General features: G+C 38.3%; 1 protein-coding gene across 1 annotated transcript in view; it reads right to left on the bottom strand.

Moving 5' to 3' along the window:
- Positions 1-659: 659 nt before the first annotated feature.
- LOC106873308 (dynein regulatory complex subunit 2) overlaps positions 660-26,677 on the bottom strand; it is a 29,834-nt gene continuing 3,816 nt past the window's right edge. The window contains exons 2-10 of the mRNA XM_014920620.3: positions 23,588-23,716; positions 22,313-22,565; positions 19,648-19,871; positions 17,663-17,860; positions 16,208-16,285; positions 9,124-9,264; positions 4,591-4,743; positions 3,275-3,492; positions 660-796 (exon numbers count right to left, since the gene is read on the bottom strand). Of these exons, the coding sequence (XP_014776106.1) occupies positions 700-796; positions 3,275-3,492; positions 4,591-4,743; positions 9,124-9,264; positions 16,208-16,285; positions 17,663-17,860; positions 19,648-19,871; positions 22,313-22,565; positions 23,588-23,713 (1,488 nt within the window). The 5' untranslated portion in view covers positions 23,714-23,716 and the 3' untranslated portion in view covers positions 660-699. The remainder of the gene's footprint in view (positions 797-3,274; positions 3,493-4,590; positions 4,744-9,123; positions 9,265-16,207; positions 16,286-17,662; positions 17,861-19,647; positions 19,872-22,312; positions 22,566-23,587; positions 23,717-26,677) is intronic.

Here is a 26,677-nt window from a genome sequence, read left to right as displayed (position 1 = left end):
AATTGGTTTATTCGCCTAAATAATATCATTCATAAGGTTTTAGTCAACCCCAGGCTGTGATAGAAGACACTAAAATACCGTGCTATGAGAGCGAACCGGAACCATGCAATTGCAAATTTTAATTTTTTTCTTGCACTGGTTCCTGTCATCGAAATGCAGCCAAACAAGGGTCCCATCTCTAAGAGTTTTAGTTGCCCTTATCGACCACAGGATTTAGTTATCGAACGGTAAGTTTTGATATAAGGGGACGCAACACGACACATCGTTTTTGCGATTAGACACGTACAAAATTGCGCGCGCACGCACACCACACCACACCACACACACTCTCTCTTTCTCTCTCACCCCCTCTCTATCTCGTCCCATCTCTCTCTCGCTCCCTCTCTCTCCTCCTCTCTCTCACACACATACACACATATTTACGTATACTTCAGGTTTCTATTCAGTTTCCGTTTATCAAAATCCCGTCACACAGACCTCGTATTGGTCAATTCGATACTACAAGCTACCATGGGAGACACTTGTGTACCAAGTTACCAGGTATTTGTTGGATCGAATCTGGAAAAAGAAGTGATTTCAAAGTGTGTAAGTCAGTTAAACCATTTGGCTGTACCCCTGTCTGTTGACATAATTTTATTAATGAGTAAAATAAGACATTTAAAAAATTATTCCTAACTTTTATTGATTGAGGTCAAGTATTCAGGTTAGTATATTTTTAACGATAAGTGCAGCTTCCTGGGATACAAGTGCTTTACTTTTCTTCTTTACACGGGGGTCATTTAGATCAAGAGCATTCCTGAAATAAGTAAAAATAAACATGTTTTAGACAAGAAATATGCAGCCGATTGTTAATATTACTGTTGTTGTTGTGAAGGCGACGAACCGGCAGAAACGTTAGTACACCGGGCGAAATGCTTAGCGGTATTTCGTCTGCCGTTACATTCTGAGTTCAAATTCCGCCGAGGTTGACTTTGCCTTTCATCCTTTCGGGGTCAATAAATTAAGTACCAGTTACGCACTGGGGTCGATGTAATCGACTTAATCCCTTTGTCTGTCCTTGTTTGTCCCCTCTATGTTTAGCCCCTTGTGGGTAATAAAGAAATAAGAAACGTTAGCACGCCGGGCGAAATGCTTAGCGGTATTTCGTCTGTCTTTATGTTCTGAGTTCAAATTCCGCCGAGGTTGACTTTGCCTTTCATCCTTTCGGGGTCGATAAAATAAGTACCAGTTACGCACTGGGGTCGATGTAATCGACTTAATCCCTTTGCCTGTCCTTGTTTGTCTCCTCTATGTTTAGCCCCTTGTGGGCAATAAAGAAATAAGAAACGTTAACACGCCGGGCGAAAGGCTTAGCGGTATTTCGTCTGTCTTTACGTTCTGAGTTCAAATTCCGTCGAGATCGATTTTGCTTTTCATCCTTTCGGGGTCAATAAATTAAGTACCATTTGCGCACTGGGATCGATCTAATCGACTGGACCCCTCCCCCAAATTTCGGGCCTTGTGCCTAGAGTAGAAAAGAATATTATTGCTGTTGTTGGTAGTGGTGGCGGTAGTAGCGATGATGGTGGTGGCAGCGGTCGTTCTAGCGGTGTATTAGTTCCAATTCAGCTCTGACCAAGGAGATTTAGTATCAAAGACAATTCTAACTGTCGAACATTGTGCTTTTTTTTTTCCAAATGGGATGGGGTACGGTGCGTCTTGGAATAAATAATAATAATAATAATAATAATAATAATAATAATAATAATAATAATAATAATAATAATAATAACAATGATAATAATAATGATAATAATAATGATAATAATAATAATGATGATAATAATAATAATAATAATAATAATAATAATAATAATAATAATAATAATAAAGATAATGGGTATCAACACTTTAGCTGTCCCAGTTATAAGCTACAGCTACAACATCCTTAACTGGACACTAAACGAACTATGTAAAATAGACAGGAAAACAAGAAAAATAATGACAGGATATAGGATGCACCACCCAAAATCTGACATGGAAAGGCTATATATACAACGCACAGAAAGTGGCAGGGGTCTTATACAGCTAGAAAACTATTATAAAATAACCACCATAGGACTGCAAAAATACCTACTCCAGAAGCAAGGGAAACTAATACAAATAGCCACAAAACACGAGCAAAACAAAAAACTGTTTTCAGTATTTAAGGAAGCTGACAAATACAAACAAGAAATCAATCTACCTAACAATTACGAAGAAGAAGAAGAAGAAGAAGAAGAAGAAGAAGAAGAAGAAGAAGAAGAAATGCTATAAAACAAATGAAATCCAAACTAAAACTAGAACAGCAACGGACCATGATAAAACGATGGCAAGAAAAGCCCCTACATGGTAAATACTAGGCTAAACTAAATGCGAAAGAAATAGACAGAGAAAAATCCCAGCAATGGCTGAGAAGCTCAGGACTCAAAGCAGAGACTGAAGGATTTTTAATTGCTGCACAAGACCAGAGCCTCCCCACCAGAAATTACCAAAAACACATAATGAAAAGAAATATAACAAGTAACTGTAGAATATGTGGAGATGGACAAGAAACAATAAATCATATTATCTCTGGCTGCCCAGTCCTGGCTAAGAAGGAATATATTCACAGACACGACAGAGCTGGGATCTATATACACTGGAAGCTATGCCAACACTATGGAATAACAACAGAAAAAAGATGGTATAAACACACGCCAGAAAAGGTCACAGAAAACGAGAAAGCAACCATACTCTGGGATATGCCAATACACACAGATAGAGAAATTAAGGCAAATAGACCAGATATAGTTGTCAAAGATCATGAAGAAAAAAAATGCTTTCTAATTGATGTATCAATACCAGCAGATGACAACGTTTCTCTAAAAGAAATGGAAAAACTTTCAAAATACAAAGACCTGGAAATAGAGATAACTCGAATGTGGAATCTAAAAACAGAAACAATTCCTATCATAGTAGGTGCCTTAGGTATAATAAAAAAAATATTCAGACAAATGCATAACAAAAACACCAGGACTTACAAATATATATAACATACAGAAAATTGCACTACTGGGTACTGCACACATTCTACGCAAAACACTTTCAATACAGTAAACATAAGAGCACCACAGCAAACCACAGCACATACCCAAGGCGCACAGAGCTGCGCTCGGCAGTGAAGTGAAAGCACGTTATAAAAATAAAACTACTGAACAATAATAATAATAATAATAATAATAATAATGATAATAATAAATTTGTTAAAACGTACGCTATGGTGCGGGAATTGTGGACGATAAACAATGGATTAGTCTGAGAGAGGACATCGCTGCTGACTGAAATACCATCAAGATACTGCTTGAGCAAGTATCTCAGCTTTTCGTTGTCACGTGCCAGTAATTCGTGTTCCATTATCAACACACGTTTGTCGAGTAAAACCTTGTTAAAACGCTTCCAGAAGTTGGTCAACGGTTTGTATTCATCCATCATCTATAGAAAAAGAGAGACAAATTGTAGAAAATAAAACAGAGAAAGGAAATGGTGGTGCAGGCGGCGGTGGCGGTGGTGATGATGGTAGTGTTGGTGGTTGTAATTATTGCGAGAAAATTAAAAGTAAAAATATTACGTTTCTGACTTAGCACTTCGTCGGATATATAGCAAAGAGTCTAGAGCAGAGGGACAGAAGCAAGGAAGACGAAATAGGAACAGATAGACAGTAGGAACGCGTGTTAGTGGCTATATGCGCATAATCATCAGAATACGATCGTATATGTGAGTAAGGTGTGTTCAGAGAGTATCAATATCTGCTCGTGAATAAGGCGGCGAGCTTGGAGAAAAGTTAGCACGCCGGGCGAAATGCTTAGCGGTATTTCGTCTGCCACTGCGTTCTGAGTTCAAATTCCGCCGAGGTCGACTTTGCCTTTCATCCTTTCAGGGTTGATAAATTAAGTACCAGTTACGCACTGGGGTCGATATAATCGACTTAATCCGTTTGTCTGTCCTTGTTTGTCCCCTCTGTGTGTAGCCCCTTGTGGGCAGTAAAGAAATAGGTATTTCGTCTGTCTTTACGTTCTCAGTTCAAATTCCGCCGAGGTCGACTTTGCCTTTCATCCTTTCGGGGTCGATTAAATAAGTACCAGTTACACACTGGGGTCGATATAATCAACTTAACCCGTTTGTCTGTCCTTGTTTGTCCCCTCTGTGTGTAGCCCCTTGTGGGCAGTAAAGAAATAAGAAAAGTTAGCACGTCGGGCGAAATGCTTAGCGGTATTTCGTCTGTCTTTACGTTCTCAGTTCAAATTCCGCCGAGGTCGACTTTGCCATTCATCCTTTCGGGGTCGATAAATTAAGTACCAGTTGCATACTGGGGTCCATCTAATCGACTTGGCTCCCTCCCCCAAACTTTCAGGCCTTGTGCCTAGAGCAGAAAAGAATATCTGCTCGTGAATACAAGAGCAAAGGAAACAATGCACGTTCACGGATAATGACTGTTTTTTAATGAGAGTAAGGGAGAGAGAGAGAGAGAAGGTGGAGATAGAGAGAATGAGATAGAGAGAGTATGATCGTGGTGAGAATTCGAGTGCTTACTTTCTGTAAGTTTTTATTGCAAGGATTATGGTCATCCAGCCAGGCTTTCTCAATCTCCTCAGGTTTGATGGTATCTGGGTAGAAAGGGAGGACCTTCTCCCTTTCTGTTTCCAGTTTGCGGCATCTCTCGAACAGCTTCAGTATCTTGACCCCCTTAAAACAAACAGTAAAACAGACGGAATAAATAAGTAATAAATTATATAATGAATAATTGGTAAAAACCCATGCGTTGTACAAAGAAATATAATACCTTTGCTGTTTGACCTTTTAGAGTTTGGTTATTGTATAATGTTATTTATTTTGTGATAAAGGTATCCTTAGACAAAGAAAACTAGTCATTTCATTTTGCTGACCCATGTATTAGGCATAAGTAATGAATAGTAGGGAGCGAAAGAGTACGATCGCAAATACAGGCAACCGAAGTGGGATCCCTCTGACGAATTTCTGGAGTAACATTACATGGCATGTTGCTTAACTCGGAGATCAGGGAATCTCTCCTGGTCGAGTTGCTCCTTCTTGGGGTGTCACAGCTTCAGGATTACGGACTTGTGGCTAGAATGTCACATGAAAGAATCATAAGATGGATTCTTCGACCCGAGTCAACTAGCAGGAGACCTAGGGGTGAACCAAGGACGAGATGGTTAGATAATATCGATAGTTTCAGGTGGTCACGCTTGAGAATCTAGCAGGAAATTGTAATGGCGCTTGTTTCTCATTAGGACCCAATGGAGGTGGTGCCTGAGGATTCTGCCTCTAATAACCTCCCAGGAATAGGGCGGCGAAAGTGAATGGCTAGAGGACTTGCTTAGAATTAATTTGAAATCTCAGTTTTATAACTGTCACATCTCAACTTCATAAGTTCAGAAAGGAAAGACATGGACAGTATGTATAGTGCAAATTACCACCGTCTCCACTAGTGTCACTATTACTTACGTAGCAGCGGTGCCACCAGCAGTAGCACATTCACTAACACTACTATTGTCACTATCACTAGTAACAAGGCAATGATCTTGTAGGAAAGTGGTTATACACCATTAGGTGTACACCGCTTCCGTACATTAAATTTCTAGAAGAAAAAACGGAACGCAGATTCTGAACAACATAACAATATTTATTTACAGTGGAATTCAGTTCACGCTTGGAGGGAATTCGGTAGCTCGTCGCTCTCGGTTACTGAGACGCCTTCTGAATGATTTCCGTGGTTATTTGTGAAGCTCTGGTGCTGACATGTGAGAGAGCTCTGTTGGACGTCTTGGCTCGACGGAGATCAGTCAACGAAGAGACTGAGAAAAGGCGCCAAAGCTGGGTGTCGAACTCTACGCATGCGCATGAGACTCTTCCTGTATTCCTTCTGGAACTAGTCCCTGCGCATGCGTGGATAAAACTCCGGACATTGAACATATAACAGTCGTCTGCTATAAGATGTCACTACAATCTCAACCGTGGATTGTATGAACGACCAATATTCATAAAAATGTTCATTGACCAATATTCATAAAAATGTTCATTGACCAATATTCATAAAAATGTTCATAAAAATGTTCATGGAAATTGTGTATAGTTAACAAGGATGTTCAAGGTTTACGGAAATGTTCAAGGCTACCAAATATGTTTAAAGTTAAAAAAAAATATCAGTTAATTGATGTTATGTGAAAATGACCTAGCAGTGTTTACAGATTCTAGTATTACTATTTTCTAGTACATGCCTATATCTACGCTGGTAATATGTCAATGACCGGACTAAAATAACTGCGTATTCAGTTATGCCAATTATGAGATGATAAAGGCATTCTTTCACACAATATTTTTTACTTCAACAGCTCAGATCTTTAATCTTTTCCAGTCCACTTCTGCACATTTCTGTCATTTGGTGCAATTAAATACGCTGATGTCATTTTTGCTATGTAGAATATCTTTTCTTTTATCTTTTAGTTCTTTCAGTCATTAGACTGTGGCCATACTGGGGCACCACCCTTTTACAGATTCTAGTATTACTATTTTCTATTTAGTCAAACGAATCGACCCCAGTAACCATTGTTTTAAAACCTGGTATTCATTCTACCGACCGCTTTTGCCGAACACTAAGTTACGGGATGTAAACAAACCAACACTGGCTGTTACGCGTTGGCACGGGACAAACGCACAGGCACCTCCCACCACTGCTTAACAACCTTTGTGGATTAGTGATGATGGTATTCAGCTGACGATTGCAAGGTCATGAGTTCGATTCTGAGCGGCTCGTTGTGTCCTTAAATCATACACTATTTCACGTTGCTCCACTCCACTCAGCTGGCAAAAATGAGTTGTACCTGTATTTCAAAGGGCCGGCCTTGTCACATTCTGTGTCATGCTGAATCTCCCTGAGAACTATGTTAAGGGTATACGTGTCTGTGGAGTGCTCAGCCACGTTAATTTCCCGATCAGGCTGTTCTGTTGATCGGATCAACTGGATCCCTTACCGTCGTAACTGACGGAACCCAGAACCATGTGGCTGGGAAGCAGGTCAATCTGAACAATAAAATTTCATAGTATTTTCGCAAGTTTATTTTACAAGACAGCTAGAGTTTCATATGCAGGACGAGATAACATTTTATTACAACAACTGATATTCGGTATTCAGGCGAATGTAAAGAAGCTTTATATCATGTTATTATGTCTCCAAGTATATTTTCTTGGAGTTAGTGTGGGATACCTTGATACAATGTGGTGGATCTTCTCCGAAACTACACTAAGTAGTTGACAGTAATGTTCTGTATTATGGGAGATATCGCTATTCCTTTCAATACTTCAACTAGTGATAGATTGAATTTTTGTATTGAGATTGTTATATTTGCTGCCATATTCAAGACAAATTTGCACATCCAGACTACAAATTGCATTTCTTTTAAGAGTGGCATCCAGTTTTACCAACGTAGTTGTTCTATAACAAAATAATATTATCGATGGATTATGTCTTCGATTTCGTTCTACAGATTGTTTAAGATAAAATTCCTTACTTGTTAACTAAAGTGAAAAACTCTTAGAGTAGAAGAGGTGACGAGTGTATATCAAGGAGTGTAGCGTTAAAAGATGCTGCCTCCTAAGACTGCACTGTAATCTTTCACACTGAAACTGATTTTGCTGTTTCAGAAAAAGTTTAGAAAAATGTTACAGAGGTTTAAAGTTTGACCATTTTTACCCAATCGCAAGGTCGACTACGACGAATGTTGTAAGAAGTTTTGAAGTTCTAATAAGTTTTAATGAATATTATCATGTGAAACAATGGAAGAGGCACGTAAAGAATTTGAAAAGGAAATATTATTCTATGAAACTTATTTTTTCGAAAAGTTACCAAAAAAAAAAAAAAAAAAGAAAGAAACCCAAAACAAAAGAACTGCATGTTATACTACTGTAGTAACAATTCAATTTATGTAAATAATTAAAACATCTTTTATAGCGAAAATTCAAAAACTAAAGTTTAAGATACACTCTGGAGTCTCTCAAACAAATTACAGCTTTCGTTCCTCCTGCGCCACATAAGTTCGCAGAGGTACGAGTCGATCAAAGAACGGTGGGTCCCACAGCATCATTTATTCCTTCGTTTTTACACAGGCCCATGTGATTTCCCCCACCTTGTTGCGTATGGGTACCATTTTACGATTTAATAAACTCAACGCTGTGGTTCACTGTTCTGTGTCGAAGATTATAGCCATCAATTTCAGGAATGTGAAGGTAGGCCTTCCACAAGTCACTGAAAATTGCGGTTCCGGGAAGAACCGACTGACGTATGCGTTCCTCTAGCGTGTCACGATTCCGACATGGCACCGCATATCTTGTTAGTTTGTGTCAACCGCCACAAGTTACGAGGGTGTTATTTAGCCCTAAGTCTATGATTAAAAGTATTCCAGCTGTAGCCATATTGTTTTTGCTTGCATATAGTATTACATTATCTAATGCAGACTTTTCTTATTTTAGGTGGTGTCGTGTGATCTGAAGGAGATTTGGCTTCTATTTCCATCAGATCCAGCCACCACAGAGGCGCCCTCATTTGCATGCCGGAATACTGCAGTGAATTATTACAGAGATCAGCCAGAAATAGTGGTGACGAGGGCATATAGAATTGAGAAACATTAGCAGAAAAACTTTTGTTGTTGGCACTCCGTCGCTTACGACGACAAAGGTTCCAGCTGATCCGATCAACGGAACAGCCTGCTTGTGAAATTAACGTGCAAGTGGCTGAGCACTCCACAGACACGTGTACCCTTAACGCAGTTCTAGGGGATATTCAGCGTGACACAGTGTGACAAGGCTGACCCTTTGAAATACAGGCACTCTTACTTTGAAATACAAGTAAGAGTGAGAGAAAGTTGTGGTGAAAGAGTACAGCAGGGTTCGCCACCATCCTCCGCCGGAGCCTCGTGGTGCTTTTAGGTGTTTTCGTCCAATAAACACTCACAACGCCCGGTATGGGAATCGAAACCGCGATCCTATGACCGCGAGTCCGCTGCCCTAACCACTGGGCCATTGCGCCTCCAGTAGAAAGACTATACTGACCTTATCTCTCTGTCTGGTGAGTTTGCTGATGGCGTCATTACTCTCTAAAGCGAGACGAGTAAGTTTCTCAAACTCCATAGTCCGTAACTTGTTCATCTCAATCTTCATTCCTTGCAACACAAACCTCATCTTATCTTTTTCCTGTGGATGAGAAAACATATTGGTTTCAAATTTTGCCAAAGGCCAGCAATTTCGTTTATCATTGTGTTTAACGTTTTTTTGATGTCCTGTACCCATGTATGCATGTATGTATACATATAGATGTAGGTATGTACATATATGAATGGATATATGCATATATTATATATTATTTATATATCTATCTATCTATCTATCTATCTATCTATCTATCTATCTATCTATCTATATATATATATATATATATATATATATATATATATATATATATATATGCTTAAGCATACGCTATGTGCATGCATACAGAGAGAGAGAAAGAAAGAGAGAGAGAGAGAGAGAGAGAGGGAGAGAGAGAGAGAGAGAGAAATGAACGAGGGAGAGAGACGGACAGAGACAGAGAGTGTGTCTGTGTGTACAGAAAGAAAATGAGTGATAAACACATACACACACACACACACACACATGTATACAAGCATACCTCGGCTTAAGTCGTTTCGGTTTAAGTTATTCTTGATTATACGTCGGTTTTGAAAAATATATATGAAAAAATAATCAAGTTAAGTCATTTTGCTCGACATTACGTCTGTCTGCCACAGATATTGAAATCGTAAAATCACTAGAAAACCGTTAAAAGCACATAAAATCATGTTACTGTACAATAAATAAGAATAAAAGCATATAAAATCATATTAAAATACGTACAGTAACTGTTAAGATACACACCATAAAGTAGTGTAGCTTAGTGAACGAAATCATGGAATCACGAAGTCACCAAATTGTATGTACGAATTGGTAAATTTAAGATAATTTAGTTTTTTTTTTTAATTTTGCGAAATAATAATGATTACTGAATTTGTTTTCTAAGCTTAAAGAAGGATTTTATTTTACCGCATTCATAAATAAAGTGTACGGTAAACACCACCAAATTGTATTCGTAAATTTAGATTACTTTTTTTTTTTTACTGTACTGTATTAAAAAATACAAACCATTTGTTTGTAAACTTAAAATAGGTTTTAATTAACCATGTATTATTGAAATGCATTCATAAAGTACAGAACTGGGAACAGTTATTATCGGTTTAGCCTAGAAACAAGTAAATTCGGCCTAGCCTAGCCTAGAGGTAAGTTAATTCGATTTAAGTCGTTTTTCGACTTAAGTCATGTCTCCTGGAACCAATTAACGACGTAGGTTGAGGTTTGTCTGCGTATATATAAATGTATGCATGTATATATATATATATATATATATATATATATATATATATATATATATATATATATATATATATATATATATATATATATATATATATATACCAGCAAGTGTATCCGGTAATTCTCGGGGGTAAAGATGTTCTATTGAAACGCCTTATTAGTCTGATATAAAAAAGCAATTTCGTTATAACTGCCACAAAAGGTGTATTTTCCGTCGCGAAAAAGTACAAAAACTGTCAGTTGGAGGAGGGAGAGGTTTTCGGAGGTTGGGGAAAAAAATTGTTGGAGGTTGGTGAGAGAGGTTGTCGGAGGTTGTCGAGAGAGGTTTTCGGAGATTGGCGAGAGAGGTTGTCGTTCACAGAAAAACTATTGTTTTACCGTGAGAAAAGCGTTGTTGAAATGTTAAGTGAAATTTGGCAATCGAGGATCGGATCCACGCTATGCCTGCATGAATCCACAACAAATACGTTGAGGAAAAAAATTTATCTGCTGTCGTGGAGAAAGTGTAACTGTAAAAATGCAGAATTATCGGAGTAATGGGCATTCAAAAAAGTATGTATGTATCGAAATGTGTGAATGAAGAGATTCAAATTAAGGAAGTGCGATAATAATGTTTAGCAGATCAAAACTGTGAGTAGTGAAATGCAGGATTAGGTCGGCTGATCAAGAGAACCAAATATTGATCACATCGCTAAAAACTGCAGGTGGTATGGCTTATTTCCCTTGGATTGTTTAAATAAAATATTAGTAATATGTAGTAGATAGGAGGATCCACTGGATGGGCCCTATTATCGTTTTTTTTTTCGACAATCTAAGTATGTCACGAGGTTTCCAGACCTGAGTTCTACTCACGTGTCAAATAAAGTAAAAAAGTGATATTGTCTGCAAAAATTAGAAATTGGACACTCAAAAAATCAATATTGAAAGTAATCGAACATAAACAATGAAACCTGTAAAATATTTATAAATTCGATGGCTCAATTAGTTTCATGAAAATGTTGTATGAACTGTAAATAAGCAATAAATATCATGATTTGTAAAATAAATATAAGTGATACAGGGTGTCCCAACTTAATGTGGTGTGGAAGTTTGGTTTCCTTTTTAAAGAATTTTAAGCATTCAAAGTATGAGTTCATTGTATTGGGACACACTTATTAAATACGTTCTGGAATCAAAAATTTATGTAGTGTCATCGAAAAATTTTAACTGGAAAAATGCAGAATTATCGGAGTTATGTGCATTGAAAGTGTACATGCATCAAGAAAGTGCAATAATAAGGTTTAGCAGTTGAAAACTGTGAGTAGTGAAATGCAGAATTAGGTCTGCTGATCGTGAGAATCAAATATTGATCGCTTCGCTAAAAACTAGCAAGTGTAAATGCAGGTCCTATGGGTTATTTCCCTTGAGTGTTTAAAAAATATTGTGCAGGTAGTATTGGTTATTTCACTTGGGTGTTTAAAAAAAAATAGTTATATGAGCTAGTGATACAGATCCCTTACTGGGGACGTGTTATCGAATTTTTCAACAATCTAAGTATGTTACGAGGTTTCCAGATATGAGTGGTACTCACGTGTCAAGTTTCATCAAAATCAATAGAACGATGTAGGAGGAGTTAGCTAACAACGCCACAAACAAACACACACCGATTTTCCACATACGTAGTAGATATCTTACCTTCTACCCATCTGTCTATCTGTCTGACTATGCATGTATGTATGCATGTTTGTATCTATCTATCTATTTATCTATCTATCTATCTATCTATCTATCTATCTATCTATCTATCTATTCATCTCTATTGTCATGGAACCTCACCCCTCCAAAAAAACAACAAAAACAATGTTCTCTTCTAAACAAAACCCCACCCCAAAGCACCTGTTTTATATAAATGAACAAGCTGTTTGTACATTCACAAAATTTTATTTGACAAGTTCCAAAAAGGAACAAAAAGCGCTAACAATAATGAAGTAATAAAATTTTTTCAAATTTTTCCAAAATTCTGACGACTATTTTTTCTCAATATTCAATTTCTGTACATCACACCTAACTCTCTCTCTCTCTCTCTCTCATATATATATATATATATATATATATATATATATATATATATATATATATATATATATGTTAATTCTCTAAATGAAGTATTAACAGTAACTGCACGATAAAGTGTAGTATATTGCCACTTAAGTGTGGCTGACCCCTAGGGGTGGATGTTACTGTTGCTTTTAGCCCCAGGAGGACATCTCCTCCAGCTGGCTTATCGACACACGACTGTGTCCTGTTTGCCAAGGGAGTTATCCCTCTCACCTCGACCAGCAGCACGAACGTATCCGGATTTCAGGGTTATTTCCCTTCGTCGGCGTTCGACAGCTGATGACCTTGGTGAGAGAGACAAAAACCTGGCAAACCTTATATGTTCTTTTCCAGTGAAATTCTTCACTGATATTGAAAAGGTGAAAACAAGCAATGTTAATTCTCTAAATGAAGTATTAACAGTAACTGCACGATAAAGTGTAGTATATTGCCACTTAAGTGTGGCTGACCCCTAGGGGTGGATGTTACTGTTGCTTTTAGCCCCAGGAGGACATCTCCTCCAGCTGGCTTATCGACACACGACTGTGTCCTGTTTGCCAAGGGAGTTATCCCTCTCACCTCGACCAGCAGCACGAACGTATCCGGATTTCAGGGTTATTTCCCTTCGTCGGCGTTCGACAGCTGATGACCTTGGTGAGAGAGACAAAAACCTGGCAAACCTTATATGTTCTTTTCCAGTGAAATTCTTCACTGATATTGAAAAGGTGAAAACAAGCAATGTTAATTCTCTAAATGAAGTATTAACAGTAACTGCACGATAAAGTGTAGTATATTGCCACTTAAGTGTGGCTGACCCCTAGGGGTGGATGTTACTGTTGCTTTTAGCCCCAGGAGGACATCTCCTCCAGCTGGCTTATCGACACACGACTGTGTCCTGTTTGCCAAGGGAGTTATCCCTCTCACCTCGACCAGCAGCACGAACGTATCCGGATTTCAGGGTTATTTCCCTTCGTCGGCGTTCGACAGCTGATGACCTTGGTGAGAGAGACAAAAACCTGGCAAACCTTATATGTTCTTTTCCAGTGAAATTCTTCACTGATATTGAAAAGGTGAAAACAAGCAATGTTAATTCTCTAAATGAAGTATTAACAGTAACTGCACGATAAAGTGTAGTATATTGCCACTTAAGTGTGGCTGACCCCTAGGGGTGGATGTTACTGTTGCTTTTAGCCCCAGGAGGACATCTCCTCCAGCTGGCTTATCGACACACGACTGTGTCCTGTTTGCCAAGGGAGTTATCCCTCTCACCTCGACCAGTAGCACGAACGTATCCGGATTTCAGGGTTATTTCCCTTCGTCGGCGTTCGACAGCTGATGACCTTGGTGAGAGAGACAAAAACCTGGCAAACCTTATATGTTCTTTTCCAGTGAAATTCTTCACTGATATTGAAAAGGTGAAAACAAGCAATGTTAATTCTCTAAATGAAGTATTAACAGTAACTGCACGATAAAGTGTAGTATATTGCCACTTAAGTGTGGCTGACCCCTAGGGGTGGATGTTACTGTTGCTTTTAGCCCCAGGAGGACATCTCCTCCAGCTGGCTTATCGACACACGACTGTGTCCTGTTTGCCAAGGGAGTTATCCCTCTCACCTCGACCAGCAGCACGAACGTATCCGGATTTCAGGGTTATTTCCCTTCGTCGGCGTTCGACAGCTGATGACCTTGGTGAGAGAGACAAAAACCTGGCAAACCTTATATGTTCTTTTCCAGTGAAATTCTTCACTGATATTGAAAAGGTGAAAACAAGCAATGTTAATTCTCTAAATGAAGTATTAACAGTAACTGCACGATAAAGTGTAGTATAATGCCACTTAAGTGTGGCTGACCCCTAGGGGTGGATGTTACTGTTGCTTTTAGCCCCAGGAGGACATCTCCTCCAGCTGGCTTATCGACACACGACTGTGTCCTGTTTGCCAAGGGAGTTATCCCTCTCACCTCGACCAGTAGCACGAACGTATCCGGATTTCAGGGTTATTTCCCTTCGTCGGCGTTCGACAGCTGATGACCTTGGTGAGAGAGACAAAAACCTGGCAAACCTTATATGTTCTTTTCCAGTGAAATTCTTCACTGATATTGAAAAGGTGAAAACAAGCAATGTTAATTCTCTAAATGAAGTATTAACAGTAACTGCACGATAAAGTGTAGTATATTGCCACTTAAGTGTGGCTGACCCCTAGGGGTGGATGTTACTGTTGCTTTTAGCCCCAGGAGGACATCTCCTCCAGCTGGCTTATCGACACACGACTGTGTCCTGTTTGCCAAGGGAGTTATCCCTCTCACCTCGACCAGCAGCACGAACGTATCCGGATTTCAGGGTTATTTCCCTTCGTGAGAGGGATAACTCCCTTGGCAAACAGGACACAGTCGTGTGTCGATAAGCCAGCTGGAGGAGATGTCCTCCTGGGGCTAAAAGCAACAGTAACATCCACCCCTAGGGGTCAGCCACACTTAAGTGGCAATATACTACACTTTATCGTGCAGTTACTGTTAATACTTCATTTAGAGAATTAACATTGCTTGTTTTCACCTTTTCAATATCAGTGAAGAATTTCACTGGAAAAGAACATATAAGGTTTGCCAGGTTTTTGTCTCTCTCACCAAGGTCATCAGCTGTCGAACGCCGACGAAGGGAAATAACCCTGAAATCCGGATACGTTCGTGCTGCTGGTCGAGGTGAGAGGGATAACTCCCTTGGCAAACAGGACACAGTCGTGTGTCGATAAGCCAGCTGGAGGAGATGTCCTCCTGGGGCTAAAAGCAACAGTAACATCCACCCCTAGGGGTCAACCACACTTAAGTGGCAATATACTACACTTTATCGTGCAGTTACTGTTAATACTTCATTTAGAGAATTAACATTGCTTGTTTTCACCTTTTCAATATCAGTGAAGAATTTCACTGGAAAAGAACATATAAGGTTTGCCAGGTTTTTGTCTCTCTCACCAAGGTCATCAGCTGTCGAACACCGACGAAGGGAAATAACCCTGAAATCCGGATACGTTCGTGCTGCTGGTCGAGGTGAGAGGGATAACTCCCTTGGCAAACAGGACACAGTCGTGTGTCGATAAGCCAGCTGGAGGAGATGTCCTCCTGGGGCTAAAAGCAACAGTAACATCCACCCCTAGGGGTCAGCCACACTTAAGTGGCAATATACTACACTTTATATATATATATATATATATATATATATATATATACATATATATGGTGGTGCTTCAGCATGACCGCAGCCACTTGGCTGAAACGCATAAATAAATAAATATGTATATATATATATATATATATATATATATATATATATATATATATATATATATATATATATATATATATATATAATACAAAAAATATATATGCATGTATACACACATATATGTATATACTTTCATCTACATGTGTATATAGATGCATATCAGGGTACAGGACTTTAGAACAATGAACTACAGACAACGGAACGAACACATAGGAAAACAGAAAACCACTTGGATATTATTCATCAGCTACCTCTATTCTAACTCGACGTTTCGAAGATAAGATACTCTATGCAGAAATATAACTTGGCTGTGAATGCGTATCTGTGTAGATATGACTGTAGTGAGTAGAGACGGAAAAGAAATAATGATGTACAAACCTCTCGTAGTTTTCGGTTTTTTTCTTCGTTGACTTTTGCATTGTAGGCCATTTTTACCTTCAAGTTGCCAATCTGCTCCTAAAATTTCACAAAAAGTAGTACCATTTGTACCAAGGTATATTTTAGAAGGGATAGGATACCATTACACTAGATATTTCAGTGCACTGCTTTATAGGATTGTGTGCGTGTCTATACATACATGCATATATATATGTGTGTGTGTGTGTGTGTGTGTGTGTGTGTGTGTGTGTGTGTGTGTATATGTTTTAGTATTACGCTCGCACACACACACACACAATTATTTAATATAATTGCGAACGTGTTGCGTTGGTGTTAGTGGACAAGGGCAATAACTCATGCACACATGAATTAATGCCCTTAGCTCTAGGTTTGGCGTATACGAAGATCGTTTTTTCTTGTCATCATCGATCAAGATGCTACTAAAACAAATATCGATGGCTTCCGGGAATTTTTTTGAAGATTTATAACATGCGGTATACAGGAGAACAACTAAACATGTGAAAGGGGCGGTAACTCATAAATGCAAAGATTCACACACACACACACACACACACAAACACACACACACACACACACAAACACACACACACGTACACATACTCACACAGCAGATCCATATTTCTGTGCATGTGGAAAAGTAAAAAGTAATATGTATTTTCCTTTATTATAATATTTCCAATTTGTATTAGGTTTTATTTCCGTCTTAAATGTTTATATTTCGATAAGAGAAACCGTTATTTATTCTATTTGTAAAAAAAAAAAAGAAATAGTACAAACAAACAACGGTTATGTACAAGTTTAAAATAATTAAAATTGAAATTAAGAATGAAAGGGAGACAATAAATGTGATTTAACTACCACAAGGGTCAGTATGAACTTAATTACGAGAATTGATAGCACAACCGGCAAGAAAATAATCTGTTTTGTACGTCGTTGCGTACATCTGTGCATCAGTGCATCCACATATATGGTATCTATGTCTCTCAATACTTGGATATGAACACTATTGCCTAGATGATGCACATACTCGTCTATAATTATAATTCCAGGGAAGGAATTGGCCAGGCGGAAAAGCTAGTTCCCATAGCCTTTTCAGGAGTTCCAAGATCAGTGAGAGGTGAATGGTATCTACAAATCAGAGCCCTGGTCGGAATGCTTGCAGTAGAATAGATTCCATAAATGGCTGTCATGGATTAGGTAATAGTGTCAAACCAGGAGGCGAAGTAACTCGCATGACCCAAGTGTGTAACGGCAGGTTTTGAACGCAGAATGTAAAGAGCTTTAACAAATACTGCTAGGCATCTGGTCCCACGCTCCAACTAAAACAATAGTACCCAACTCTAGGCTCATACTTTAAATTCAACCCTACCGATTCAGTGTCTTTGCAGCAGCAGCGACAACACTAACAACTATAATAACTATAACGTGTCTTACCGCTATTCGTTGCACTTTACGCATCTGTTTTTCGATTTCCTCAGAGCTTTTCGCGTCTTTCTTCTTCAGCTTCTCAAATGCTTCCTTACGTTCTTCTGTGGTCTCGTGGTAATGTGCCTTTGTCTGGTTAAACAACATCCACAGATGTTCGACTTTTGATTCCAGAGACACGCGTAACGAATGCTTCTCTTCGAGGTTCTGGTCAGAGAAAAAATAAAATATGATAAACATGACAAAGACAGAAGAGGTGACGGTGGTGTAGATGGCGGTAGTGATTGATGGTGGTGATGGTTAGGTGGGCACTCACAATCACGGTTTCCGGATTGGCCAATGCATCATGCTCTTGAGCAAGACACTCAGCGCTGGATTAACCATTAAGCAAAATAAGTACGTACTTAGGGCATCAACGGATGGAGGCACCACAAAAATGAAAATGGTTTACGGCACGAAAGAAATCACTTCAAACTTGCTAGAATAATATTCGTAATGCCTTATCTCTACTAAGTATAAATTAAGAAGTTTTCTGTAAAATTAAATTTAACGATATCACCGAAGATTTTGCAATTAAAAAAGAAAAAAGAAAACGGAGAAAAATTTTCAAATATAAATAAAGTGGAAATACAAAAATAAATATTTTCCATCTTGCTGTTAATTTTGTTTCATTGTGAAAAATAAAAAAATTATTTTATGGTTTATTATCGTTTACATTTTGAATCATTTTCGTTTACATTTTGAACCATTTACGTATACTTGAGGGCACCAAAACCTTTTAAATGCTTAGGGTCTCTATGGATCTTAATTCAGCCCTGATCACACTTCATCTTACTTTAAAAAAAATAATACCATCCCTTCTTTTATATATATATACATACACACACATACATACATATACATATATATGTGTATATATATATATACATATATATATATGTATGTATGTATGTGTGTGTGTGACTATGTTAGTAACCATTACTGCTTGACAACCGGTGTTGGTGTGCTTATGAAAGGACCGATAAAAAACTTAGCAGGCTTTAATATGAATAAGTACTTGGGTCGATTCATTCAACTAAAAACAAGTAAAATTCTCCCAGTATGGCTGCAGTTTAATGAATGAAACAAGTAAAACGCAATAAAAAAATATATATAGGTGAACAGTCATCTGATGTGTAGGGGCCAGTAGGGGACTTGTAGGGGAACTTGTAGGGGATTCAGTATTGTATCCAGTAGCGGAGCTAGTAGGGGATTCAGTAAAGGATCCAGCAGGGTATCCATCAGGAGATCCATCAGGAGATCCAATAGGGGAGCTAGTAGGGGATCCTGTAAGTGAGCCAAGGGGAGCCGGCAGGTGAGCTAACAGGGGATACGGTAGGAGATCTAGTAAGGAAGCTAATAGGGGATCCAGTAGGGAAGCTAGTAGGGGATCCAGTAGGGGAGGTAGTATGTGATCCAGTGGTAGAAGTTAATAGGGTAGCCAATAGAGGAGCTAGAAGGGGAGCCAGTTGGAAGCTTGTAGGGGAGCCAGTAGGGGAGCCCGCAAGGGATTCAGTAGGGGATATAGTAGGGGATATAGTAGGGGATCCAGTAGGGGAGGTAGTAGGGGATACAATAGATGAGGTAGTAGTGGATCCAGTAGGGGAGTCAGCAAGGGATTCAGTAGGGGATATAGTAGGGGAACTAGTAAGGGAACCAGTAAGGGATTCAGTAGGGGATATAGTAGGGGATCCAGTAGGGGAGGTAGTAGGGGATCCAGTGGGGAAAGCTTGTAGAGTAGCCAATAGGGGAGCCAGAAGGGAAGCCAGTTGGGAAGCCAGTAGGGGAGCCAGTAGGGGAGCCAGTAGGGGAGCCAACAAGGGATTCAGTAGGGGATCCAGTAGGGGATATAGTAGGGGAACTAGTAGGGGAGCCACCAGGGGATCCAGTAGGAGAGCCAGTAGGGGAAACCAATCAGTCAGTCAGTCAGTTAAATGCTGATTTGGTTCGCTAACCTTGTTCCGAACTTCATCTTTCAAATTATCAAAATCCGATTTTGCTTTCATTTCTTTCTCGATGAAATGTTGTTCCATGGCATACATGATATCAGCCAAGTCATTCATCTCGGCACCATACATGGTCAGCATCTTCTCCCTTTCTTTGTCGAATTCTTCTTTGACTATGCACAGATCTTTATCATATTCCAGCTGGAAATTCTGTAGCCTTTCTTTCTGAAGTTCTGAAAATTTTTTCACATATCACATGGTTAGTAACTTCGAGTTGCAGGGAGAGGTGGTGGTGTTGTTAGTGGTGCTAGTGGGGGTGGTGATGCCGGTGATGATGATGATGATGATGATGATGATGATGATGATGATGATGATGATGATGATGATGATGATGATGGAATTTAGGTAACATCATTAGGATAGTTTTGTATGTATGTGTGTATACATACGCACATATATATATATATATATATATATATATATATATGTGTGTGTGTGTGTGTGTGTGTGTGTGTGTGTGTGTGTGTGTGTGTGTGTGTGTGTGAGTGTGTATAATATAAATCCCGTTCTGTACTACTACGTATCTCGCTTTACCCCTCTCGTTCTTCCTCTGTTACTACTACGTATCTCTTTTTCCCCCTCGTTTTTCCTCTCTTTCTCTTTTCCTCTCGTTGCTCACCTATTCTTCTACTTCCTCCCTCTGTTTCTCTCTCTTCCCTTTACACCGGCATGGTCACATGCTTCCGGTCAATAATCCTTTCCTTCCTTGGCTTTCGCCAAGCAACGCACGCACCACTTTGTCCCTCTCGGGTCCGTGCCTCATCGCGTTCTTACACACATAATTTTTCTCGTCTGGCCGTAAAGCCTTTTCTGTTTGTTTTCCTGTCTTGTTTTTTGTCCGCCACTACATTCCTCCATGGCTAGATTTAATTTGCGTATACAAATTTAATCTGCGATCCATGGGACGAGCCGTTTTAGCGATGCGTCCTGCCCAAGCTCGTCGAAACGCCGGTGTTAAAACGTGGGTGGCTAATGAAGGAGATGTTCTCTATGTGGCTCGTGTGTTCTCGTCTACGTTTGTTTGCAATGTCCTGTACCCAGATATGCACCTATACATACAGGTGGATGTCGGTATGCACATACCTGTACGTATATATGCATATACTCATTTATTATATATATATATATATATATATATATATATATATATATATATATATATAAAAAATACAAAATGGCTGATATCTAGCAAGGTGAGACACACATAAGAAGGAAGGAAATAAAGGACCACTGATGAGGTCACAGAAGTGTGACGAAAGAACTCTGGCCGAAATAAGATTAAGATTAATGTAATATAAAGCTGAAGCAAATTAACACCAAATATACAGTGCGTGTGTTTTTATTGGCTAAACTGGCAATATGACCATCCCCAAGTACAACAACATATATATATATATATATATATATATATATATATATATATATATATATATATATATACTGCGGAGATGTATTTGTCTAGCAAGTGACCTGATCTGTGATCGTGTGGTGGAACGAAAACAATTGCAGCTTGGAAGGTGTTTAAAAGCCATTTACCTTTATACGCTCACGTTTTTGGTATGCTGCTATATTTCATGTTGAGAACTTTTTAGGTCTTAATAGACACAAAATGTGATCTATTTCTAGCGCATTAATTGTCCACGTTAGTGGTCGACGTTATTTTTTAAATGTACCTTAATCCCCTGAGATTGCAGATAATATTTCTGAATCTCTTTGATTCTTTAAATGTGCTGGCCCCCTGATAATTAATCGATATTAATTAATATATTAACATATGAATAATTACCAGATCTTATAATAATATTTACCCATTACTCATGTTCTCATTCTGAATATATTCGACGCAGTAAATAGTTTCTGTGGATATATTCCTGGAATTAGCGCGCCAAAACGAAGACTTTTGAACTTTACCATTAAGCTGTAATTAGCAGAACCATATGCACGCGCACACATGGCGGTGGGCAACTATGTATAGGATTCTGAAAATTACTGCTACATTACAAATCAGGCTGATGAGGAATAGACAAATGGTAAGAATTTGTTAAATCCGAAACCTGGTTCCTGTTTAATAATGATTTTTTTAGGTGATTTTAAATGTCTTGCCCGCTCACGTTTTTGGTATGCTGCTATATTTCATGTTGAGAACTTTTTAGGTCTTAATAGACACAAAATGTGATCTATTTCTAGCGCATTAATTGTCCACGTTAGTGGTCGACGTTATTTTTAAAATGTACCTTAATCCCCTGAGATTTCTGAATCTCTTTGATTCTTTAAATGTGCTGGCCCCCTGATAATTAATCGATATTAATTAATATATTAATATATGAATAATTACCAGATCTTATATATATATATATATATATATATATATATATATATATATATATGTATGTATATATGTATATATGTGTGTGTGTGTGTGTGCGCGCGCGCGTGTATAAAACGTATTTATGATAAAATAACACGTGAAAGCAAGGAGTACTTAAAATTGCCGTGAAGATGATGTCCCAGCAGAGCCACAATTCAAAATGAAACCAATAAAAAAATGAAATACCACAACTAATGTAAACAAATGCCCAACACAAGCAAAACAACAGAAACGTAAAAAGCTTACCTATGAAACGGTCGATGTTTTCCAAGTGGCTGCTCAAAGCCATTATATACTGTTCCTCGGCTTCTTCAATGTCCACCAAAAGTGCTTTGAAAATCTCATCTTTTTGGTCCACAATCCGGTCAAAAGTATTCTTTAGTACAACAATATCAGACTTGATCTCTTTGCCTTTTATTTCGCGAAGAATTCCTCTCCATCTGTCATTTATGATTAAGTTGTTCAATTTGGTGAATTTCTCTTCTTTTGCATGTTTGTCCTGAAATTTGGGAAAAATACGACACCAAGAATTAACAAGCAAAATATTTTTCTTCTGCTCAAATTGCACAAACATTTGGACTGGCTAAGCCTTTAAACTACATCCGGTAGTGGGTCCTTTGTACAGGAGTTCCAGAAGTTTGAGGAGTATGGAAGCACCTCTTAGCCCTTATTCTTCCCAGGCCTACTCTGACCCGATGTTGTAGCACCTATTAGGACCCCAACTATGGATTATCTAGTATGTGTACCACTCGCTTCAAACGCAAGCTACGACTGCTCTGATAATCGGTGGTAAGTTGGTCAACGAATCCTTTGCGACGGTAATCCATCGCCAGCAATAAGAACTGCTACGGATTACACTATCTCAAAGTGTGTATGCCTGTGACTAGGGACCACATGTGAATTGTATTCCCAATGAAACTCCGAACATGAACCCTACACTACAACAGCAAATGACGGCTACGGCTACGGCGTCTGCACTATCCGATGTGCTTGCTCCCCCAGTGGGGACATTGGTCAAATTTGCAAGTTGGAATTTTAGGCAGCAGGCAGAAGCATTATTTTGCTTGCTGGAACGTTAGGGCCGAACGTCGGATGTGAAGATTAGCTGCGATAACTGTCTTGAAAGAGAAGTTCTCCTGACAGTCAATGTGTTTGAAAACTAGTCATCAGAATATCGGACATGTTTTACTGCGTTGTTACGCTTCATCAGCTACGAACACCAATTCTGTCATAAACAGCAGCTAATAAATGTTCTGACGAGTACAAAGCTTATCAGGCTGGAATTAAATAAAAGAAAACTAAGCAACATCTATTAAATAAGGTTGTGCACAATAACGTATAACACGTCCGTGTACACTCAGCACTTACCTAAGGTACTGTTTCTATGGAATCGAATCTGGGACCATGTAGTTGTGAAGGGAACTTCTTAGACAACTGAGCTTGCAGATGATTAGGGCCAGCCAATTGTCAAGAATCAACCAGAAGATCAACCGTAGCAACAATAAGAACAGCGACACTAACCTTAAGATATTGCATTAGAATTTCTTCTTTCTTCCTTTTCATTTCTATCTGCAGAAGCATCTTCTGCTCTTCCTGATGGATCTTCTGCTCCTCCGTCAGTTTTACTTTCTTCTTACCCTTCGGCATTTTCTTCGCAAGAAAAGAAAAAAGAAAACGAAAATAAAGATAAGAATGATAGAACCATTGATATAATACATTTGTGAGATGTCTGAGTAAGTCACTGGAAAGCTTTTCTGTTTGTTAACAAGCCCCCACCCCCAAGCCTACAGACACCGACCCCCAGAGGGGTCCATGGCTTGAAAACAAGGTTTAAAGAATTTTTCTTTTCGCAAATTTTTAAATATTAAAAAAGATGCTTCTTCCATCAAATACTGAGACTATTTCAGAAGATTTTCATTAAACCTTTTAGGTATGTGTGTGTGTGTGTGTGTGTGTATATACATACATACATACATACTTGATGGCCGTCCACTCATAACCGAGGAAGACCATTGCCGACCTTCAGGAACATTGTGCGCTCTAAGACTAACTTACATTTTGCATTTACGGCTCCATTGTTGGCTAATGAGCCCTGCTCTTGACAAGCATACACGACTGCAAACATTGCAGACAAAGCTTTCCCCATTATATGAGCCGTGTGCTTTCGCGCAGCTCGCTTAAGTTCTTCATGCTGGATACGTGCTCTCTCAAAAGCGTTGATCCCCTCCTTAACCTGCTTCCTCCATCTGTGGCGATGACAGGCATTGTTCTCCCATGTATATGCATTATATAGGCAGTTAAGGTAAACTCTAGCTATTTCTTCTATGATTCTATCATCACAATCAATATATATCCTTAGTTTGTGTTGTATGCAAATCAAATTACACATTAAAACTGAGAATGATAGAAATACTATTTGCAGTACGTATATATATGTGTGTGTTTAGATGTTTATATACATACATGTGTGTGTGTGTGTGTATGTATGTATGTATGTATGTATGTATGTATGTATGTATGTATGTATGTATGTATGTGTGTGTGTATGTATGTATGTATGTATGTATGTATGCATGTATATGACATTGTTACTGAAACGAGAGATTAATGACTGTGGAATACAACTACGTATATTATAACTAATTAAATATTTCGCGTAGTATAAGAGAAATGAGTTAAAAATTGTTTGGTTATGTGTCACGATGCCTTTTTTTTTTATTAATGTGCGCACTCCCACCACTAACTTTAGAGCCTGACCACGCCTCTGGTGTGAACACAAACATTTGATCACCATAAACAGATCAAATATGCTCAGCAGGAAATTGCGGATCCCCACCACGACCACTACCACACATACTCTCACAGTCATATTACAAACTGAAACAATATTGTGTTGATAATATAATGTTCTGTAAATAATAATAATAATAATAATAATAATAATAATAATAATAATAATAATAATAATAATAATAATAATAATAATAATAATAATAATAATAAAACTAATAATAATAATGATAATAATAATAATAATAATTGAAAAATCAAATTCGGGTAAGAAAAAGAGAAATCTCTCTCTTTTCATTCGAAATATATGTCCTCGTCATCGTATCCGAAGTTTCATGATGGTGGATTCTAAGCTTCGACGCTTTGACTATGGATTTCTTCCTTTTTTTTTTTTTTTTAAGGAAAGCATTCTTTATATAGTTCTCCCATAATATATAAGATGGCATGAGCTTGTGTAGACAGAAACGCTCCAGCTTTATGATGTACTGACAGTGGAGTTCGCATGTTATCTAACTATATTCATTAATTCTAAGATAACGACAACCTGGTGAATCACTAGTTTTTTTTTTTTATTACTTATTTTTAATGGTTTTTTAAAAAAAAATCTTTCTAATTAAATATTCATTCCTAAAGACCAGTTTTTCCAGATTTTCAAATGCTGGATACACTGATCCAATTCTGTGTTCCATACCTTTTTCAGAAATGCATTTATTAGAAAGAAGACTTCTAACTTCGAGAAAATGATCAACTTACTAGAGACATGTTTGAGATCTGCTCCATAAACCAGTCTCACAGAGATTGGTTTACGGAGCAGATTGGGCGAGGACTTTGAGCTTCTTGAAGCCAAAGTGATCAAATGCACTGGTAAAGTTGCTGAGTATCTGGAGTTCCCAATATGTCTAACAGGAAGTAGCATTGTCAACTACGTATGGGAACTCTGAGACGCGATGGATGTTGATAAGTCGATGGGGTCGAAAGCAGCTTGTGTTAAACATATCACCATCAAATGTATCTAATTTCACCAATTCGATTATCCGAGGGAAGTTTTAAAATATCATAGGTAAGTATACGTAGAGTGCAGGTGCAAGAAAGCAACTCTGCTTCAATCCATTTGCAGTCCTTGCACCAGTGATGTAACGTTGTTTGGGTAGCTTAAACGTTGAAGAATCATACACATCGCATCTCTTGGTACACAGACAAAAGGCTTTTGGAAGTCTTAGAAACCAGTGAAAGACGGTTTCTGTTTTACTTTGCTTTTTTTCTTGCAGTTGTTATGCACAGAAGATTTATATTGATTGCGCCACGAGAATCATGAAAACCACATTGACATTTAGAAGGAATCTCCTTGTGATCTGGTGATAGTTTTGAAAGATCTTTTCACAAATATTTGTCCTGCATTTAAGGGGAGTCATATTCCATGATGGTTCTGACAAGATTTTCCGCCATGAAGCGTATGAAACCAGAAAAATGCTCGCATCTAAACAAGATGCTTCTTTAGTTACTGAAGCATCGGGGACTACCTCATATAAACCGAAGTTTTTCATTCTGATCTTAAAACTGGGAGGATCATCAAATCCCAAACGAATTTTAAAATGCATTTACCAACAACTTTGAGAAAAGGTCTTGTATTTACAAGAAAATTAACAATAATATTAGTGCAACTCTTTTTTTATATTTGCACGAATGTTAATCTTTCAGATAGGATTGATAGCAGTTATGTATTCTATGCATTTCAAGATCAAAGTGTTAAGAGTTTGTTCATATGATATTGCATAAATGTATATTAACTTGGGAATATGTATCTGCATGTTGATATATTGT

This window comes from Octopus bimaculoides, chromosome 6 (assembly GCF_046866305.1).
Source record: "Octopus bimaculoides isolate indiv1 chromosome 6, ASM4686630v1, whole genome shotgun sequence".
Lineage (NCBI taxonomy): Eukaryota > Metazoa > Mollusca > Cephalopoda > Octopoda > Octopodidae > Octopus > Octopus bimaculoides.
The sequence above is the reverse complement of the archived record's forward strand: the minus strand, read 5'-3'. Positions and strand labels throughout refer to the sequence as shown.